This window comes from Eptatretus burgeri, chromosome 7 (genome assembly GCF_056783735.1).
Source record: "Eptatretus burgeri isolate ZD-2024b chromosome 7, Ebu_testis_v1, whole genome shotgun sequence".
NCBI classification, from domain to species: Eukaryota; Metazoa; Chordata; class Myxini; order Myxiniformes; family Myxinidae; genus Eptatretus; species Eptatretus burgeri.
Window position 1 is genome coordinate 24477792 of NC_140967.1, and position 18193 is coordinate 24495984.

The 18193-nt window shown below is 42.3% G+C and overlaps 1 protein-coding gene across 2 annotated transcripts in view; it reads right to left on the reverse strand.

Moving 5' to 3' along the window:
• Positions 1-18193, reverse strand: part of LOC147022834 (ryanodine receptor 2-like) — a 717656-nt gene that overhangs the window by 236319 nt on the left and 463144 nt on the right. For both annotated transcript variants that reach the window (XM_085887705.1, XM_085887704.1), the window contains exon 67: positions 5750-5880. In XM_085887705.1, coding sequence (XP_085743831.1) covers positions 5750-5880 — 131 coding nt within the window. The remainder of the gene's footprint in view (positions 1-5749; positions 5881-18193) is intronic.

The window sequence follows — 18193 nt, forward strand, 5'->3', positions numbered from 1 at the left end:
TTCAGGAAGTTTATCGCCGTTGATGCAGGGTCTTTGACACAACCATATTAAACACGTTACATTAGTTCTTGGTTCCTGTTGTTTGTGTCCTTTATGATGTCCTTGAAAACAGTACATTTCCTGTTTGGAATGATTTTCAATTTTGTTTAACAGCCAGGCAGGCAGACAGAGTAAAAGAACAAACAATCTCACTCATCTCTGCGCATGTGTGACCGGGACAAATTCAGAACTGAAGTACTGATAAACTACAGTTTTGTTTTCTGTCCGATTCATGCTCCGATTCGTGTTCAAATATACAACATTCAATTGAAATTAAGTTGTTTCTCGATCATAAACTGCCACTTGTAGACAGACAGAAGTGAACCAATTGCTTCAACCTGCTTTTCACTTTGCATGGGCAGGGTAATTATAGTATTGCTAAGTTGTCTTACTGACTGGTTAGAAATAAGATACATGATACAATGTTGATGTAATTAAGTAAATTTAATAAAGTTACTCCACTCGTGAGAAGGCCGAATGCCTCAGTTATGTTTCTCTCACTCTCACTCACACTCTTACTCTCACTCTCACTCTGACTCTGCAACTGGATCAGATGGCACGTGTCCTAAAAACCTGCTCTGCTGCTCTTGCACTTCCTCTCACTGCCCTTTTCACCCTATCATTTACATCGTAGGCCATCATCCATCTGCATGGAGGTCAGCCAACATCACCACATTTCATAATAATAATAATATATATATATATATATATATATATATATATATATATATATATATATATATATATATATATATATATATATATATATATATATATATATATATAATAATACCATTCCTCTTGTGTATGCCAGGTGTTGGCTTAATGATTATGGTCCTGAGTTCAAATCTCGCTCAGCTGTTCAATTAATACCAGGTGGGGTTAACTTGGCCTGTCATCCTTCTGAAGTCGGCAAAATGAGTGCCAACATGCTGGTATACTGTGTCGGAGTGGCAACCCGTCCAGGATTGTGCCCAATAGCCAAGGAGACTGCTTAAGCAGCACCAACACTCTGCACAGAGTATGGTCCCAATATCCTCTTCCTCCTCCTTTTGTGTCGCAAAGGCGCATCAGGCTGCCGAGGCAGTTTCATTGGCAAGGAGTACAGTCGTGGACGGGTTGCCACTTTGACATAGGTTATCCCGAATGGTTATTACCCCAGTACACTGGTACTCATTTTGCCGACCTCAGAAGGATGACAGGCTGAGTCAACCCCACCTGACGTTAATTCAACGGTGGACAGGGGCTCAAACTCAGGACCCTAAGGTCCCAAGCCAGTCACCTTCACCGCTAAGCCAGCACCAGGCTTGCATTGCATAAACAAGGTGCAAAAAGGGATCCCCTTAACTACAGATTAGCTTACTTCCAATCATCAGCAAAGTCTTGGAATCCATCATCGCAGTTGACATAAAATAATTCCTTTTCTCCAACAGCCTCATCTCAGATCACGAAAATGGATTTAGACCTTGTCCCTCCACCTTGGACTTGCTGCTTCTACTCTTCCAACAATGACTGGAGGCCCTCAATATCAGACATAAGACCAGGGCCATCACTCTGATCATATATTGAGCTTTTGATACACTCTGGAATCCTGTCTTACTCTACAAGCTGTCTGCCTATGGAATCCAAGGCCAACTCCACTCTTGGATTACTGGCTTCCTCCACTCTTGGAAGCAACGTGTGTCTCTCAACAGAACCCTTTCTTCTCCTTTTCCTGTCAAGGCTGAAGTACCCCAAGGAAGTGTTCTCAGCCCCATCTTATTCCCAATTTTCTTCAATGATCTCATTGATTCTATGGAAAATCCTCAATCTCTTTGCTGATGACTCCACTCTTTTCCGTGACATCCTTCATCCTTCTGACAGACAGGCAGAGCCTCTTACTTCTCAATCGTACCTTAACAAAGTCACAAACTGGTCAAACACTTGGAATATGTCTTTCAACCCTGAAAAAAAAAAAAATATATATATATATATATATATATATATATATATATATATATATATATATATATATATATATATATTGTTGCGGTTTTCGCGCCCGCCGGCGTGCGAACGGCCACGTAACTCGAATCGCGGCACGTCGCCCACCGGACGGACAATCCAGTCATGACCCTCTCGGACTAACGCCGGGAACCAGTCACGGGTGGACCTTTCGGTCTCACCGCGATCGAGCCAATCAGCCCCCGCGTGGGATAGGGTTGCTCGCCAAATTCGACCTACCTAAGTACCCACGCGGAGGGTAGACCGGGCGATCGCACCTCGCCGCAGGTCGACTTCGGACACGGGCCACTTAAGCGACCCGTTCCGTACTATCAGAATAACCGAGCGGTGTTATCGTCGACCTCGACGGTTCGATTAATTATCGGGCGTACTCAGCCCACTACCAACCCTTTACGTGAAGCAAGATGAGGGTTCAATGGGGGAAAAGACGAAGCGAAGCGGGAGAACAGTTCAACAATAAAGCACATTTATTCGCGGCACACGGGAAGCACACAAATACAATTCCACCAAAAGCACACAAAAAAAAGAAAACACAATTCCATTTACACAAAAAGCAAATATAAAAGCGAAAACACAGTGCAGAGCTAATACCGACTACCGAGCACACGGCAACACTTATACAATTCTACTTCACAGACGGCGCCGACAACACATACCCAAAACCAAGGAAAAGAAATACCCTCAAGAATGAGGCAGGCCTGAGGCCGAGACCGGGTCGGGCCTACCCGTCTGGTGATGAGACGCGGAGCGGCGATGGCCCCGCAACCCGCGGGCCTCGTGGACGGTGTCTGGTAGGGGGTGGGAACGGGGCCCCCTTGGTCGCACTATCTCAGCGCGGGGGGAAACAGGAGGGGGTTGCTGATGCTCGGGGTATAGAGGATCTTTATTATCCCTGGTGTGCGTCTCCACCTCGGCCAGGTCGCGCTGCCGGCCTCCCTCGGGCGTGCAGCTCCTGGCACCGACGCGAGCACCCCCTCGTCCGACTCTCTTCAGCTTCTCCAGCCACTGCAGGCTTCGGGCTCCAGACTTCCACACTCGTCCCCTCCGTTCCGACTCCTTCTCGTTCTCGTTCTCCTTCTCTGACTCACGAACACCGTCCTTTTATCCCCCCGTAACTTCGCCTTTGACCCCCTCCCTTTGACCTTTCACCTCGCTCCCCATTGGCCCGAGAAAAAGTGGGCGTGAAGGCTTTTTGATCCACAAATTTGCATATATCGATCGCCCTGGGGGCGGGGCCAATTCGCCCCTCGCTCACCGATTGGACGGCAAAAAGTGGGCGTGTGTCGTTTTTGATCCGTTTTTGAAGCACAAAATCCGTGATTTTGTACACGCTGTTCGACGCGCGTTCTGCGTGAGTCCAACACCGGTACCCACAGCGGGGCAAGAACGGTGGCGATGCTACGGTTGCGAGGTGTGACGGGAAGGTCGTTGCGGTTGTGGTGAAGCGGCGTTGTGGTTGGTGGTTGATGTTGTGGTTGTGGTGGTAATCATGGCGGTTGGTCCAAAATAAAGATAGTAAAAGAAAAACGGCTATCCTGAAGAGTCGCAGCTCGCATAAATGACATGTATTCCCACTAGACAACGGGTTTGGGCCTAACTACACATGCACTTACCGAGATACCTCACCTAAGGGACCTGAATGGTGGTTTGCGAATTTGGTAACCACAACAATATATATATATATATATATATATATATATATATATATATATATATATATATATATATATATATATATATATACACATATATATACACATATCTGTCTCAGAAAGGACATACTGAAAATTCTCCCATATACTTTCTCAACAACCTTCTCAAAGAGGTTGTGTCACTCAACCTCTTCAGTCTCACCATCAACCATGATCTCTCTTGGGCAAGCCACATTTCAAAATTGGCCTCCAAAGCCAGATGCCGACTGGGCATCCTCCATCATGAAAAGTCCTTCCTTGACACACCTGAGCTCCTGACCACATACAAAGTTTTTGTCCGCAGCCTGATGGAGAACTGCTCTCCCCATTGAGCTGGTTCTCCTGCCTCACATCTTGCTCAGCTTGATGCCATGGAAATCAAGGCTTTCAAGATCATTGGTATCTCTCGCGATGAAGCTGAGTCTATGGGCCTATCACTTTGCTGTCGTGGACAGGTTGGTGGTCTTTCTCCCTCCTCGTGAAACTGCCTAAATCCAGAATCACTGCTCACATCCACTCATGTATTCTTCTGTTTTCCCACCTTTGGAACCACCTTCCACATACTCTTAAATCTCATTATTCCCTCCAGGTCTTCAATCAAGACAGCTGCTCAACAACATCTCAAGTCACCCCCCCCATCCAAAACAATTATATTTTCCACACCCATTAAACGACCCCATCCCCGTCCCAAAATTTTGCTTGTGTATCCATCTTGTCCACCCCTTGTATTCTCCCTTACCCTTAATTGTTACCTGCATCCATTGTTTGTCCATCTCCTTTCTAACCTCCACCCTGCTGTTAGCATTTCCCCTTTCTCCTGCTGTTCCCTTTGTTGTGTCCTGATCTGTTCTGTGTCCTCGCTCTTCCATGAGCCTAGACCATCTATTAAAAAAACAAAACTTAACATTTTAAATTGAACAAGAACCTGATACTCTGGGTCTACTGCATTTTGGGCGGTATGAGGAATATATCTGTGTAATATGAGAGCTGAATCTTGAATGGTCTTTGAAATATCTCGTTCACAAGCCAAGTTACCGAGATGGTTGCCATGGCAACATAATTCAGCCAATCTCAGCCGTGTTCTAATCAGGTTGCGGGTGTCATGAGGAATAGATATCTGCAATATGAAAATGAAATATTGAACGGTTTTTGAAATAGTGTGTACACAAAAGTAAATGGACTTTTGTCGGTCTGTCGTTGGTCTGTCGGTCAGTCGGACGGAGCTCATTTTAATATGCCCCATCTCTGACCTTGCTGGAGGGGCGAGGGACAAAACACACCTAAGGCTGAGAACATTTTGATGCATCATTAAGATATAGCTTTCAGAATATTTAGTTGGATGTGGATGGTTAAACTTCACGGGGCGACATGAGGAAAGTAAAAGGAACTAAATAAATTAACATATACTGTCGGACCCTGACATTAGTGGGGGATAAGTTTCTGAAAAATTCCATGAATGTCAAATGCGTGAATGTCGGGGCATTGTTTTAATGGGAAAAAGGGAGATTGGTTCCTGGCGGTTCGTGGTTCAGAAGGGGAAATCAAAAATCCCATGAAAAACCGGGAATACGCTCACAAAAAAACACGTGAATACAAAACAACAAAAAAAACCCCCGCAAGTATACCCACAAAAAAACTATGAAAAACCATGAATACGTGAAGCACAGGGTAGCAAATATATAAGCCAGTCACATTTTATAAAACGTGAATATGCAGGTTCCGCAAATATGCGAGTTCCGCGAATCGCGGAACCGCGAATGGCAGGGTCTGACAGGATTGAGTATTGAACACATAATAGCCGGACTCTAACATCCACACTCCCTTCCCCCAACCCCCAAAAAGTGAATTTCAGTTGATTACCTATTAGATAGAATTCATACGGTGATGTAGTACAAGCTTAATGGGCCAAATGGCCTCTTACTGCATCAAACTTTCTTGTGTATCTTTATGTGTATGCCGATCAACATGCGGCCTCTGCAGCAATCTTAAAGGTCATCGATAAAAAGTTCACTCACTTGCCCGCTCTTGTTGAGTCTTCAGGTTAAATGCAGAATGTGGGTTGTACTTATTTAGGTGCCTCTCAAGGAAAGCCACAGGGAATGCTGAGGCCAATGAAGAAAGGCACTCACCGATTGCAGGTCTCTGTCTGGAAATATACAGGGAAACAAAATTGAAAGGGGGGAAAAAAAAAAACTTTGATGTGAATGTGTCAATGGATTTGCCTCCACAAAGGGCACATGACCTTTGACCTGATGAACACAAAATTTAATCAGTTCATCTTTGTATCACAGTCCATACTTGCGCTAAGTTTGGTGGAAATCCCTTCTGTGCTTCACAAATTATTGTGGTAACAAAGATTTTCAATGAAAGGTCAATGACCAGTGACCTTTGACTTTTTGTACCCAAAAATCTAAAGAGCTCATCTTTGTATTAGATGTCATACTTTTGCCAAGTTTGGTTGGAATCACTTCAGTAGTTCATAAGATACGAAAATCTGCTACGCACGCATAGACGGACACAAAGAAGGACCGTAAGATAACTCGAAAACATAATGCCTTCGGCTGCTGAGGCATAAAAATAACACCTGACTATTTAATGTGTTATTACTTCCCAACAGCCTCCACCACCCCACCGCAATCCATAAATAATTGGATTGTATAATAATTGAAAGATAATGAAAACTAGGCAATCAAAGCTTGCTCAACTCATATTTATACATTTTGCAAAACTTATGTTTGTTTATTCAAACTAGTATGTGCCCGTAAAAAAAAACAAAAAAAAACTTTCAAACCGCAAGCAACAAACAACAACCACACAGGCCGTTTCTTCGCTCTCGCGTGCCCGTACGTGCGTGGCCCGGAAGTTCGCATATCGCAGTTACGATTATTCGCAATTTAGTTTTAATGGCCAATTATTCTTTAGCGCCAACGTATTTTTCCTTTTCGCAATGTCGTCGCAAGAAAAAACACAAAGAGAAGAGAAGAGAAAAAAAAAAACGTTCGTGCAAAAAAAAAAAAAATTTACTTCCTGGTTTGGAGCACACCAGCTCACTCAGATGTTTCCGAAATTTATGCACCGTCTAATATGAAAACGATCATAACTTGGGGCATTGTGTTTATCTATAAATGCGCATAAGAAATCGAGAGATGCGGCTGAGGTTCCCTTCCCCCATCGGCCACGCCCACGCAACAACGTGTCTTGTCATTGGTTGGTAAATAAATGGCCATAACTTGGGAAGCACTTGTCCGATTAATATCAAACCTTGAAAAGGCGCATCCTCAGGTCCCCAGCAATATATCTGGCAGGTTTCAATTAGATCGGACCAGTGGTTGTCGAGAAACAGCGGACACACACACACACACACACACACACACACACACACACACACACACACACACACACACACACACACACACACACACACACACACACACACACACACACACACACACACACACACAGCTGGAATTATGGACAGATGTAAAGAAGATAAGAAAGCAGTTAGAAACTCAAGTCTAAAAGAGTAAAATATATTTATGTAAGAGCAAAGCTTTATGGATTTTTTAAAATCTGGAACTGACCATCGTGATAAGTTTTCCTGTGTGTGTAAAGTAGCACTTGCATGAGTACGGCAGCATGAGAAGGGTCAAGTGGTGATTTACAGCTGAAGCTGGGTTTTAAGATTTAAAGCTGAGTTGAAGCTGGGAAGATTGGTAAGGTCAGATCTGATCGATCATTGCTCCAAATACATGGATGGGAGATGAAATTGGCTATGTATGTATGTACATATACATATACAAATACATACAAATACATATACAAATACTATATATATATATATATATATATATAGCCTGGTGTTGGCTTAGTGGTTAGGGTGGCGGCTTGGGATCCCAGGGTCCTGAGTTCAAGGCCCTTTGGCTGCTGAATTAACACCAGGGGGTTGACTCAGCCTGTCATCCATCTGAGGTCGGCGAAGTGAGTACCAGTGTACTGGTCCCGGTGTATGCCCCGGTTAGAATAGGTGTACCATATCCCTGTGTGTCGTAAGAGGCGACCAGGGTTGGCGTCAGGAAGGGCATCTGGCCATAAAACATTGCCTCAAGAAAAAGCCAAACCCCTGCACAGCAGGGAAAAAATGGCTGTAAAAACGGTCATATTTTTTATATATATATAAAAATATATACATACATATATATATATATATATATATATATATATATATATATATATATATATATATATACACATACATATATATATATATATATATATACACATACATATATATATATATATATATATATATATACATACATACATACATACATATATATATATATATATATATATATATATATATATATATATATATATATGTATGTATATATATATATATATATATATATATATATATATATATATATATATATATATATATGATATTTTTCTTGGATGCCCCACGTAGTACTGGCAAAACATTTGTCCTCAACCTTTTGCTTACTTAGATGAGGAGCCAGAAAAAGCGCATTAGCCGTTGCTTCATCCGGTATAGCCGCAACACTACTTTCAGGTGGCCGCACAGCGCATTCTGCTTTCAAATTGCCTCTCGACTTAGCTACAATGGAATATCCGGTTTGTGGCATTGGCCAACAAACTGAAGCAGTAAAAGTGCTGAAGAATTGCGACCTCATAGTCTTGGATGAAGGTACGATGTCGCCTAAGGATGCATTTGAAGCATTAGATAGAACTATGCGAGATTTAAGAGGAGTAGACGTGCCTATAGGTGGAGTTACGCTGGTTATTTATGGCGATTTCAGACAAGCTTTACCTGTAGTACCCCGTAGCACTCCAGCTGATGAAATGAAAGCCAGGATAAAATCTTCATACCTCTGGACATTCATACAAACTATCCATCTAACAACAAATATGAGGGTCAAATTATATGGTGATTTAGATTCTGGCAATTTCGCACAATTACTTCTCAAACTTGGAAATGGTGAAATCCCGAACACAAATGATGTAATATCTATTCCCGATGACTGTGGTACAATAGTTTCATCTATGGAAGAATTAGAGGCTCATGTGTATCCCAATTAAAGGCCTGGTCACACCTTGACATTTTAGCCAGCAATGGCAACGTATTAAAATTTATGTAAAACGCTGGCTTACGTATAATGCATTGGTAACGGACACAGAACGTTTCGTTGTGTTATAGATAACTTATACCAACGAATGCTGAACCTGTTGTCGGCCTACACAACTGATGCCCAACAATAGTCTAACTTAGGCATAGCGCGTTGCACGCATCGCCGACGATGTCACGACGTAGCCTATTAAAAGGCTGACGCACAACGATTTGAATCATAACTGCCGTAGAAATGGAAGTGTCAACATCGTGGTCACACCTTGGCGATCTTGCCAGCGTATGCCGACCTAAGAAAAATGTGTCTAAAACGTTGGGGCACGTCAAATACGGTATGAGTAAGTTTGGTATACGTGAGTAGAACGCTAAAGTACGCTATCATACGTCGTAGTAAGTAGAGTACGTCAAGAAATTTTAAACATGTTCAAAATTTTACGACGTACTCGGCGTATGACACACGTTCCGCATGCGATGGGGATAAGTTTTACACACGATATGTGGACACTTACACACGTCCACAAAGGCTACTTATAAGCTACTCATAAGTTGAAACACGTCGCGGTAATGTCTTTTTTACGCGAAACTTATTTCTAACTTATGTTTGACGTGCTTTGAACCAATTCTTTACGTAGTCCCAACACACATCGACGTATGTAGACGTATTCCAATGACGTCTTCCGGTCGACAAAAAAAATTAACGTGTTTCTAGCTTACAACTGCCATATAAAGACGTGTTCCCAGCGGTTTTGGGAATTGGTATATAAAAATGCTGCTCATAAAAGGGGAACCCAACAGTGTTTTCGAGTCCTTTTTGAGTCGATGTCCATGTCAGCAGTAACAGTATCAGTATCAGTATTAGTATTAGTATTAGTAGTAGTTTGTTCATGTTGGCAGTAGTAGGTGAGTGTGAGGGGGAGGGTGTGGGTTATGATGGATCGTCCTTGCGTCCGCGTGTCCACGGGTAGGAGACATCTTTTCACCATTGTTCGAAGTTCTTCGCGGCTAATTTTTTTATGGGGCTTTTTCAACAATGAGCTATAGCTTGTTTTTACGATTTAGGTCTATTCATAACGGGTTGGACATATGCACAATGAACTAATAATGTGCATAGAGCGCTTTGATTACTTATAGATACGATATACCAACGAATAATTATCGTGAAGCCGGCGTTCACAAACTATGCCCAACGATAGCCTAAGTTATCCATATCGTGCGGCAGTTTATCTTTGCCGGTGACGTAGGGTTTGCTATTCATAGGCTGCCACTCAACGATTTAAATGGCTGCATCTTCACTATTGAAAGTAGACGCTTGCGCTCAACAATTGGATTTTTTTTACACTCAACGACTTTTAAACGGTACCACTCAGCTATTTTCATTGTTTACAATGAACGATTTAAATTGCTGTCACTCGCCTTTGTTTTTTGACGCTGGGGTTTGGAAATTTGAAGCGTTTTTTCTGAACGTGTTAAAACGCTCAAACTCGACTATTTTAAATAGACGCTGTCGATGGACAATTGGAATCATAGCCAAGCTAGACATCGAAGTGTGAACATCCTCGTCATGCCAAAGAAAAGTTTGAAGAATGCTGCAAATAAGTGTCCTGGCCGTGGCCGTGGACGCTGACGCAAGGACGATCCATTATACCGACGTCTTTCAGCCTATGAGTAACTTAAAAGTAACGTCTGTCGATGTGTGGCAACGATCGCGTAACGTGCCAACAACACGTTAATCATAGGTTAGAAATAAGTTTCGGGTACGCTAAACATTACCTCGGCGTGTCTCAACTTATGATTAACTTACAAGTAGCATGTGTTGACGTCTGTCAACGATCGCAGACCGTGCATACAACTTGTGGCCAGCGTAGCGGAACGTGTGAGTCATACGCCGGCATACGTCGTGAAATTTCAAGCATGAAAAAATTTGAGGACAACCAAAAAGTACAACGTTTAAAGCCAACGTACAACGACGTATGGCAGTGTTTTTCAGCGTGCTCTCAATGTTATCAAAACTTACCCATAACATATTCAACGTGTGCCAGCGTTTTAGAAAAAAAAATAAAAAATCGGCATACGTTGGCTAAAACGTCAAGGTGTGACCGGGCCTTTAGCAACTAATTACAAAAACATACAGTGGCTCTGTGGAAGAACAATCCTGGCTCCACTTAATGAAACAGTCCGTGTAATAAACCATCAGTTATTATAAGTAGTTCCAGGCGAACAACATAGTCACAAGTCTCTTGACACCACACTGGATACTGAGCAAGCCATACATTATCCCACAGAATTTCTAAACTCATTGGAATTACCAGGATTGCCTCCGTACAATCTGTCGTTAAAAGTTGGATGCCCTATTATGTTATTACGTAATCTAGATGCACCAAAACTTTGCAACGGAACAAAACTGATTGTGAAAAGACTACTACCACATGTAATTGAGGCCACTATCATGACAGGATGTGCGAAAGGAGAAGATGTATTCATTCCGCGAATTCCACTCATTCCATCAAATTCAACGATTGAATTTAAGAGACTACAACTTCCTGTATGCCTGTGCTTTGCGATGTCTATCAATAAGGCACAAGGACAGTCATTGAAAGGAGCAGGGCTGGAATTATCCACTCCTTGCTTTTCCCATGGTCAGCTATATGTGGGATGCTCCAGAGTGGGATCATCGGAGGCTTTATACATATTGGCCCCAGAGGGGAAGACATAAAATATTGTTTATCCTCGAGCACTCCACTAAAATTATTGAGCGACTTCAGTTATTTCATAAACGGGAATAGGATGTGCGATGAAGGAAATACATGTTGCTGGTGAAAAATAAAAATGGTGGTGGGAAATAAAAAAATGGTGGTGGTGGTTTGTAAAAAACATATTACAGATATAAATAGAATGGTGATGGCGTATGGCGTACGTGTATAATATTTTATAATTAAAATTAATAATGGTTATGGGCTATGTAGATATTTTATAGAATGGTTATGGGCATAGGTACGTTGTAACTTCGTATACATAATATAACAATTTTTTATCAGGATAACAGACGTAAATAAATAAAATACGCTGGGCCAGGCTGGGTTATGCCCGACGTATAAATTAAGTTGCAAATGATGACATGAAACCAGCCTCACATTGTTGAGGCATTATGGTTTTTTTTATCTGATGCGGCAATAAATCTTAACATTTTTGAACTCGAGTCTTCTGCATATAAAACATGGCGGGGAAAATATAATATGATAGTGGTGATGAAAAAAAATAATAATGGTGGCAGCCTCTACAATTTTACAATTAACTGTGACATATACTCCTTCAGACCCGCTGTCATCCACGGGATTCCTGTGCGGAGCACGGGTATCCCTGCTAGTATATATATATATATATATATATATATATATATATATATATATATATATATATATATATATATATATATATATATATATATATATATATATATATATACATATATATATATATATATATATATCAAACCAATAAATTTTGCGTGGGAATTGTGTGAAAAAATTCTGACAACCCAGGACATGAACCCAAGGACCTCATCAATTATGTAGGGTGAAGCTACGAAGCCATTGAGTCTTTAGGATACCCTCAGAAATTTCCTTCACTAAAACTGGAGGTATTATAATGGACGACGTCTTAGGTGCCTGCTAGGTAGACCATATATGGGTGTGTGTGTGTGTGTGTGTGTGTGTGTGTGTGTGTGTGTGTGTGTGTGTGTGTGTGTGTGTGTGTGTGTGTGTGTGTGTGTGTGTGTGTGTGTGTGTGTGTGTGTGTGTGTGTGTGTGTGTGTGTGTGTGTGTGTGTGTGTGTGTGTATGTATGTATATATATATACAGTGGGGAGAACAAGTATTTGATACACTGCCAATTTTGCAGGTTTTCTCACTTACAAAGCACGTAGAGGTCTGTAATTTTTATCATAGGTACACTTCAACTGTGAAAGACGGAATCTAAAACAAAAATCCTGAAAATCACATTGTATGATTTTTAAATAATTAATTTGCATTTTATTGCATGAAATAAGTATTTGATACATCAGATAAAAAGAACTTAATATTTGGTACAGAAACCTTTGTTTGCAATTACAGAGATCAGACGTTTCCTGTAGTTCTTAACCAGGTTTGCACAGACTGCAGCAGGGATTTTGGCCCACTCCTCCATACAGATCTTCTCCAGATCTTTCAGGTTTCAGGGCTGTCGCTGGGCAACACAGACTTTCAGCTCACTCCAAAGATTTTCTATTGGGTTCAGGTCTGGAGTCTGGCTAGGCCACTCCAGGACCTTGAGATGCTTCTGACGGAGCCACTCCTTAGTTGCCCTGGCTGTGTGTTTCGGGTCGTTGTCATGCTGGAAGACCCAGCCACGCCCCAACTTCAATGCTCTTGTTGAGGGAAGGAGGTTGTTGGCCAAGATCTCGCTATACATGGCCCCATCCATCCTCCCCTCAATACGGTGCAGTCGTCCTGTCCCCTTTGCAGAAAAGCATCCCCAAAGAATGATGTATCCACCTCCATGCTTCACGGTTGGGATGGTGTTCTTGGGGTTGCACTCATCCTTCTTCCTCCAAACACGGTGAGTGGAGTTTAAACCAAAAAGCTCTATTTTGGTCTCATCAGACCACATGACCTTCTCCCATTCCTCCTCTGGATCATCCAGATGGTCATTGGCAAACTTCAGACGGGCCTGGACATGCGCTGGCTTGAGCAGAGGGATCTTGCGTGCACTGCAGGATTTTAATCCATGACGGCGTCATGTGTTACTTATGGTTTTCTTTGATATGGTGGTCCCAGCTCTCTTCAGGTCATTGACCAGGTCCTACCGTGTAGTTCTGGGCTGATCCCTCACCTTTCTCATGATCATTGAGGCTCCAGGAGGTGAGATCTTGCATGGAGCCCCAGACCGAGGGAGATTGACTGTTATCTTGAACTTCTTCCATTTTCTAATAATTGTGCCAACAGTTGTTGCCTTCTCACCAAGCTGCTTGCCTATTGTCCTGGAGCCCATCCCAGCCTTGTGCAAGTCTACAATTTTGTCCCTGATGTCCTTAGACAGCTCTCTGGTCTTGCCCAATGTGGAGAGGTTGGAGTCTGATTCATTGAGTGTGGACAGGTGTCTTTTATGCAGATAACGAGTTCAAACAGGTGCAGTTAATACAGGTAATGAGTGGAGAATGGGAGGGCTTCTTTAAGACAAAACTAACAGGTCTGTGAGAGCCGGAATTCTTACTGGTTGGTAGGTGATCAAATACTTATTTCATGCAATAAAAATGCAAATTAATTATTTAAAAATCATACAATGTGATTTTCAGGATTTTTGTTTTAGATTCCGTCTTTCACAGTTGAAGTGTACCAATGATAAAAAAAATTACAGATCTCTACGTGCTTTGTAAGTGGGAAAACCTGCAAAATCGGCAGTGTATCAAATACTTGTTCTCCCCACTGTATATATATATATATATATATATATATATATATATATATATATATATATATATATATATATATATATATATATATATATATATATATATATATATATATATATATATATATATACACATACACACACATATAACCCATCGGGAGCTCTCGCAAGCATGTTCATGTTGTGTCTGACATGGCTTGTAGCAAGGTATTATGTACACATTTAGGACACGGAGGACCAAAAAAATGAAAGTCATTGTATGATTAAGTTTTGCATATCATTTGTTAGCCAACATCATGGGGATTCAGGATCTATTTGAGCAGAGCTTAATTCTTCCTCTTTCTATTGCTCTGACAGGGTCAAAGCTCTGACCAGACTAACATCTTAGGATTAAAAGTGCAGATTTATTAAAAACGTTACGTACTTCCTAACGACCTTTGATGTTCTGTATACTGAACACAAACTGGCCTTTGGTATTGATTTTTATATCATGGGGCCATCTTGGTTAACTTATTCTATGGTTATAAAATCAAGCTTATAGCTACCAGTAATTTTGCAGCAGCTTGGTAAATGCAATTTGTTCTGTACTTCCTAACATTTTTAATAGCCTGTGTTTGGATAAAAAAAAAAAACATGCTTTGTAAGCAACTATATCCATAGGACCCACAGCAAAGTATACATTTTCTGAAAGCACAGACACTTGGGCATTATATAACATTAAGATTGTTTATCTTATTAAAACTGGGTTCAATTTCGAAGCTTTCTCCTCATTTTGGACCACAGTGTACACAATACCATGCTACAAGCCACATGCATCTTCGTGGCGCTTGGTGCTCATCGTGGCCTGCGAGGTGTGGCACTTCTTACAGGTGTGGTGCAGTGCAAAACAGTGCGAGTGGGTGTTTTGCATGTGAGGGAAGGGGCTGGGGGCTCTCGTTGTGTGTTTGGACGTGTAGTGGGCGGGGCGGGGGCTTCATTGAAAGTTCCCTCAAATGGTGTGGCAATTTCTACAAGTGACGTCACGTACCCACCCCCCATCGGCTGCGGGCCAATGGGAGGGGGAGAATGCTTGTGGGAGGAGGGGAAGAAAGCTGATGTGAAGAACAAGAAAAGCACTCGCGACGAACTCGGGTGAGCAGGGACGAAGAGCACTCCTGAGCAGATGACTCAGAAAGCAGAAAGGGAAGAAGCAAAAGGCAGAAAGCAGAAGAGTAGGCAGAAAGCAGACACACAAGATTGAAGGAAGCAGAAAGGAGAAACGAATGGGACAAGCTTGCATGAGGAGAAGACTAAAAGACTGAGAAGGCTCACGTGGGAAGGAACAAAAATGTTTGAGGGAAAAAACTCCCATCCGGACATAAACACTGCCCAGATACATTTGGAGACAAACACCACACGCACGCGGAGACAAACACCGCCTGGATGCGTCCGGAGACAAACACCGCACGGACGCAACTGGAGACAAACGCCACCCGCACGCAACTGGAGACAAACACTGCCCAGACGCGTCCAGAGACAACACTGCCTGGAAATGTCCGGAAATAAACACCGCCTGGACGCATCCAGAAACAAACTCCCATCTGGACATAAACTCCGCCTGGACACGTCTGGAAATAAACACCACTCAGACACGTCCAGAGACAAACTCCCATCCAGACACCTCCAGAGATAAATAACATCCAGACAGGTCTGGAAACAAGACCCGCCAGGATACCTCCGGAGACAAACACTGCCCAGACATAACCAACATCCAGACACGTATGGAGATAACCACCATCCAGGCATAACCACCATTTGTCTCCGCCCAGACATGTCTGGAGACAAACACCGCCCAGGCACATATGGAGATAACCACTATCCAAACATAACTCCCATCTGGATATGTTCAGGGACCGAGAGAGAGAGAGAGAGAGAGAGAGAGAGGGGGTAAGGGGAGAAAGAGAGGTGTGGGTGGAGGGTGCTGCACTGTATTGGGAGGGGGAAGAACAAGGATGGGACAAAGAGTGAGAGAGTGTGGCTTGGAGAGTTAGCAGAGAAAATTGTTATGCTTTATGCACATGAACGCACACAAACGAACACACACACACACACACACACACACACAAACGAACACACACACACACACACACACACACACACACACACACACACACACACACACACACACACACACACACACACACACACACACACACACACACACACACACACACACGTGCTTGGCCGATATCAGCAATTTTTCAGGAATCGGCAGGTTGGAGTCAGTGTGATTACTGACTACAGTATGTATCGCGGGTTGAGAGACATAATGTTGTAACTGCATTTTTGGCGAAGGCGAATAAAATGGCTCTCATGTCGAACAAAACACCATTTTGCGGGTTGAGAGACATAATGCTGTAACTGAAAATTTCCCATTTCCTGCAAATCGCTAATGAAAGATAAATGGTGTTTTGTTAGACATGAGAGCTATTCCATTCAACCTCGCCAAAAATGCAGTTACAACATTACGTCTCTCCACCCGCGGTATAGTAGACAACCCAAAAACCTTGAGTTTCTTTCACTGAAAAACGACATTATGTAGACGTTTCAAGGAGAAGTGCACAAATATTTATTTTTATGAAGGCCCTGTCACACCTTGACGATTTAGCCAACGTATGCCTGACGTATGCAAAATTGGGCTAAAACGCCGGCACACGTCGAATACATTATGGGTAAGTTTGTATACGTTAAGAGCACGCTGGCATACGTCGTAGTATGCTGGCATACGTCATAGAACGCTGGCATACGTCGTAGTTCGCCGAGGTGTTAGACAAATTTTCCATGCTTGAAATTTTTGACGTATGCCAGCATATGACTCATATGTTCCGCATAACACTGGCATAAGTTGTAGGCACGTTACACGATTGTTGACACACGTCGACACACTTTACTTGTAAGTTACTCATAAGTCGAAACACGTCAAAGTAGTGTTTAGCGTACCCGAAACTTATTTCTAACCGATGAGTAACGTGTTGTAGGCACGTTATGCGATCGTCGACACACGGCGACACACGTTACTTGTACGTTACTCATAAGTCGAAACACGTCAAGGTAATGGTTTGCGTCAGTGTTCCAGACTCCCTGTTTTTTTTTTTGGTTTTTTTTTTCTTCGGTATGACGGTGATGTTAACACTTCGATTTTAGTGCGGTTATAATATAATATAATTAATAGGCTGCCGCTCAACGATTTAAATCATAACCACACTAGAAATTGAAGTGTCAACATCACCGTCATACCGAAGAAAAAAAAAAACCAGGAAGTCTGGAACACTGATGCTAACCATTACATTTACGCGTTTCAACTTGTGAGTAACGTACAAGTAACGTGTGTCGACGTGTATTAACGATAGCGTAGCGTGCCTACAACTTATGCCAGCGTATGCGGAATGTGCGCCATACGTCCTGTATGTCGAGAAATTTTCAACATGCTGAAAATTTCTCTGAAATGCTGAAATTCAACATGCTGAAAAGTATGCCAGCGTACTACGACGTATGCCAGCGTGCTATTAATGTATACAAAACTTACCCATAACATATTCGACATGTGCCAGCTTGGTTTGGCAAATTTTTCATACGTCGGCATATGCTGGCTAAAACGTCAAGGTGTGACAGTGGCTTCTCACTTCGATGTCAAGTGCGGTTAAGATTTGAATCGTTGAGCCGCAGCCTATTAATAGCCTACGCCACGTGATCGTAGGCGATACGCTGCCGAGCTATGCATAAGTTAGACTATCGTTGTGTATAGGTTGTGAACGCCGACAACACGCTCAGCATTCGTTGGTATAAGTTATCTATATGTGATTAAAACGTTCTGTTTATGTTACTAATAC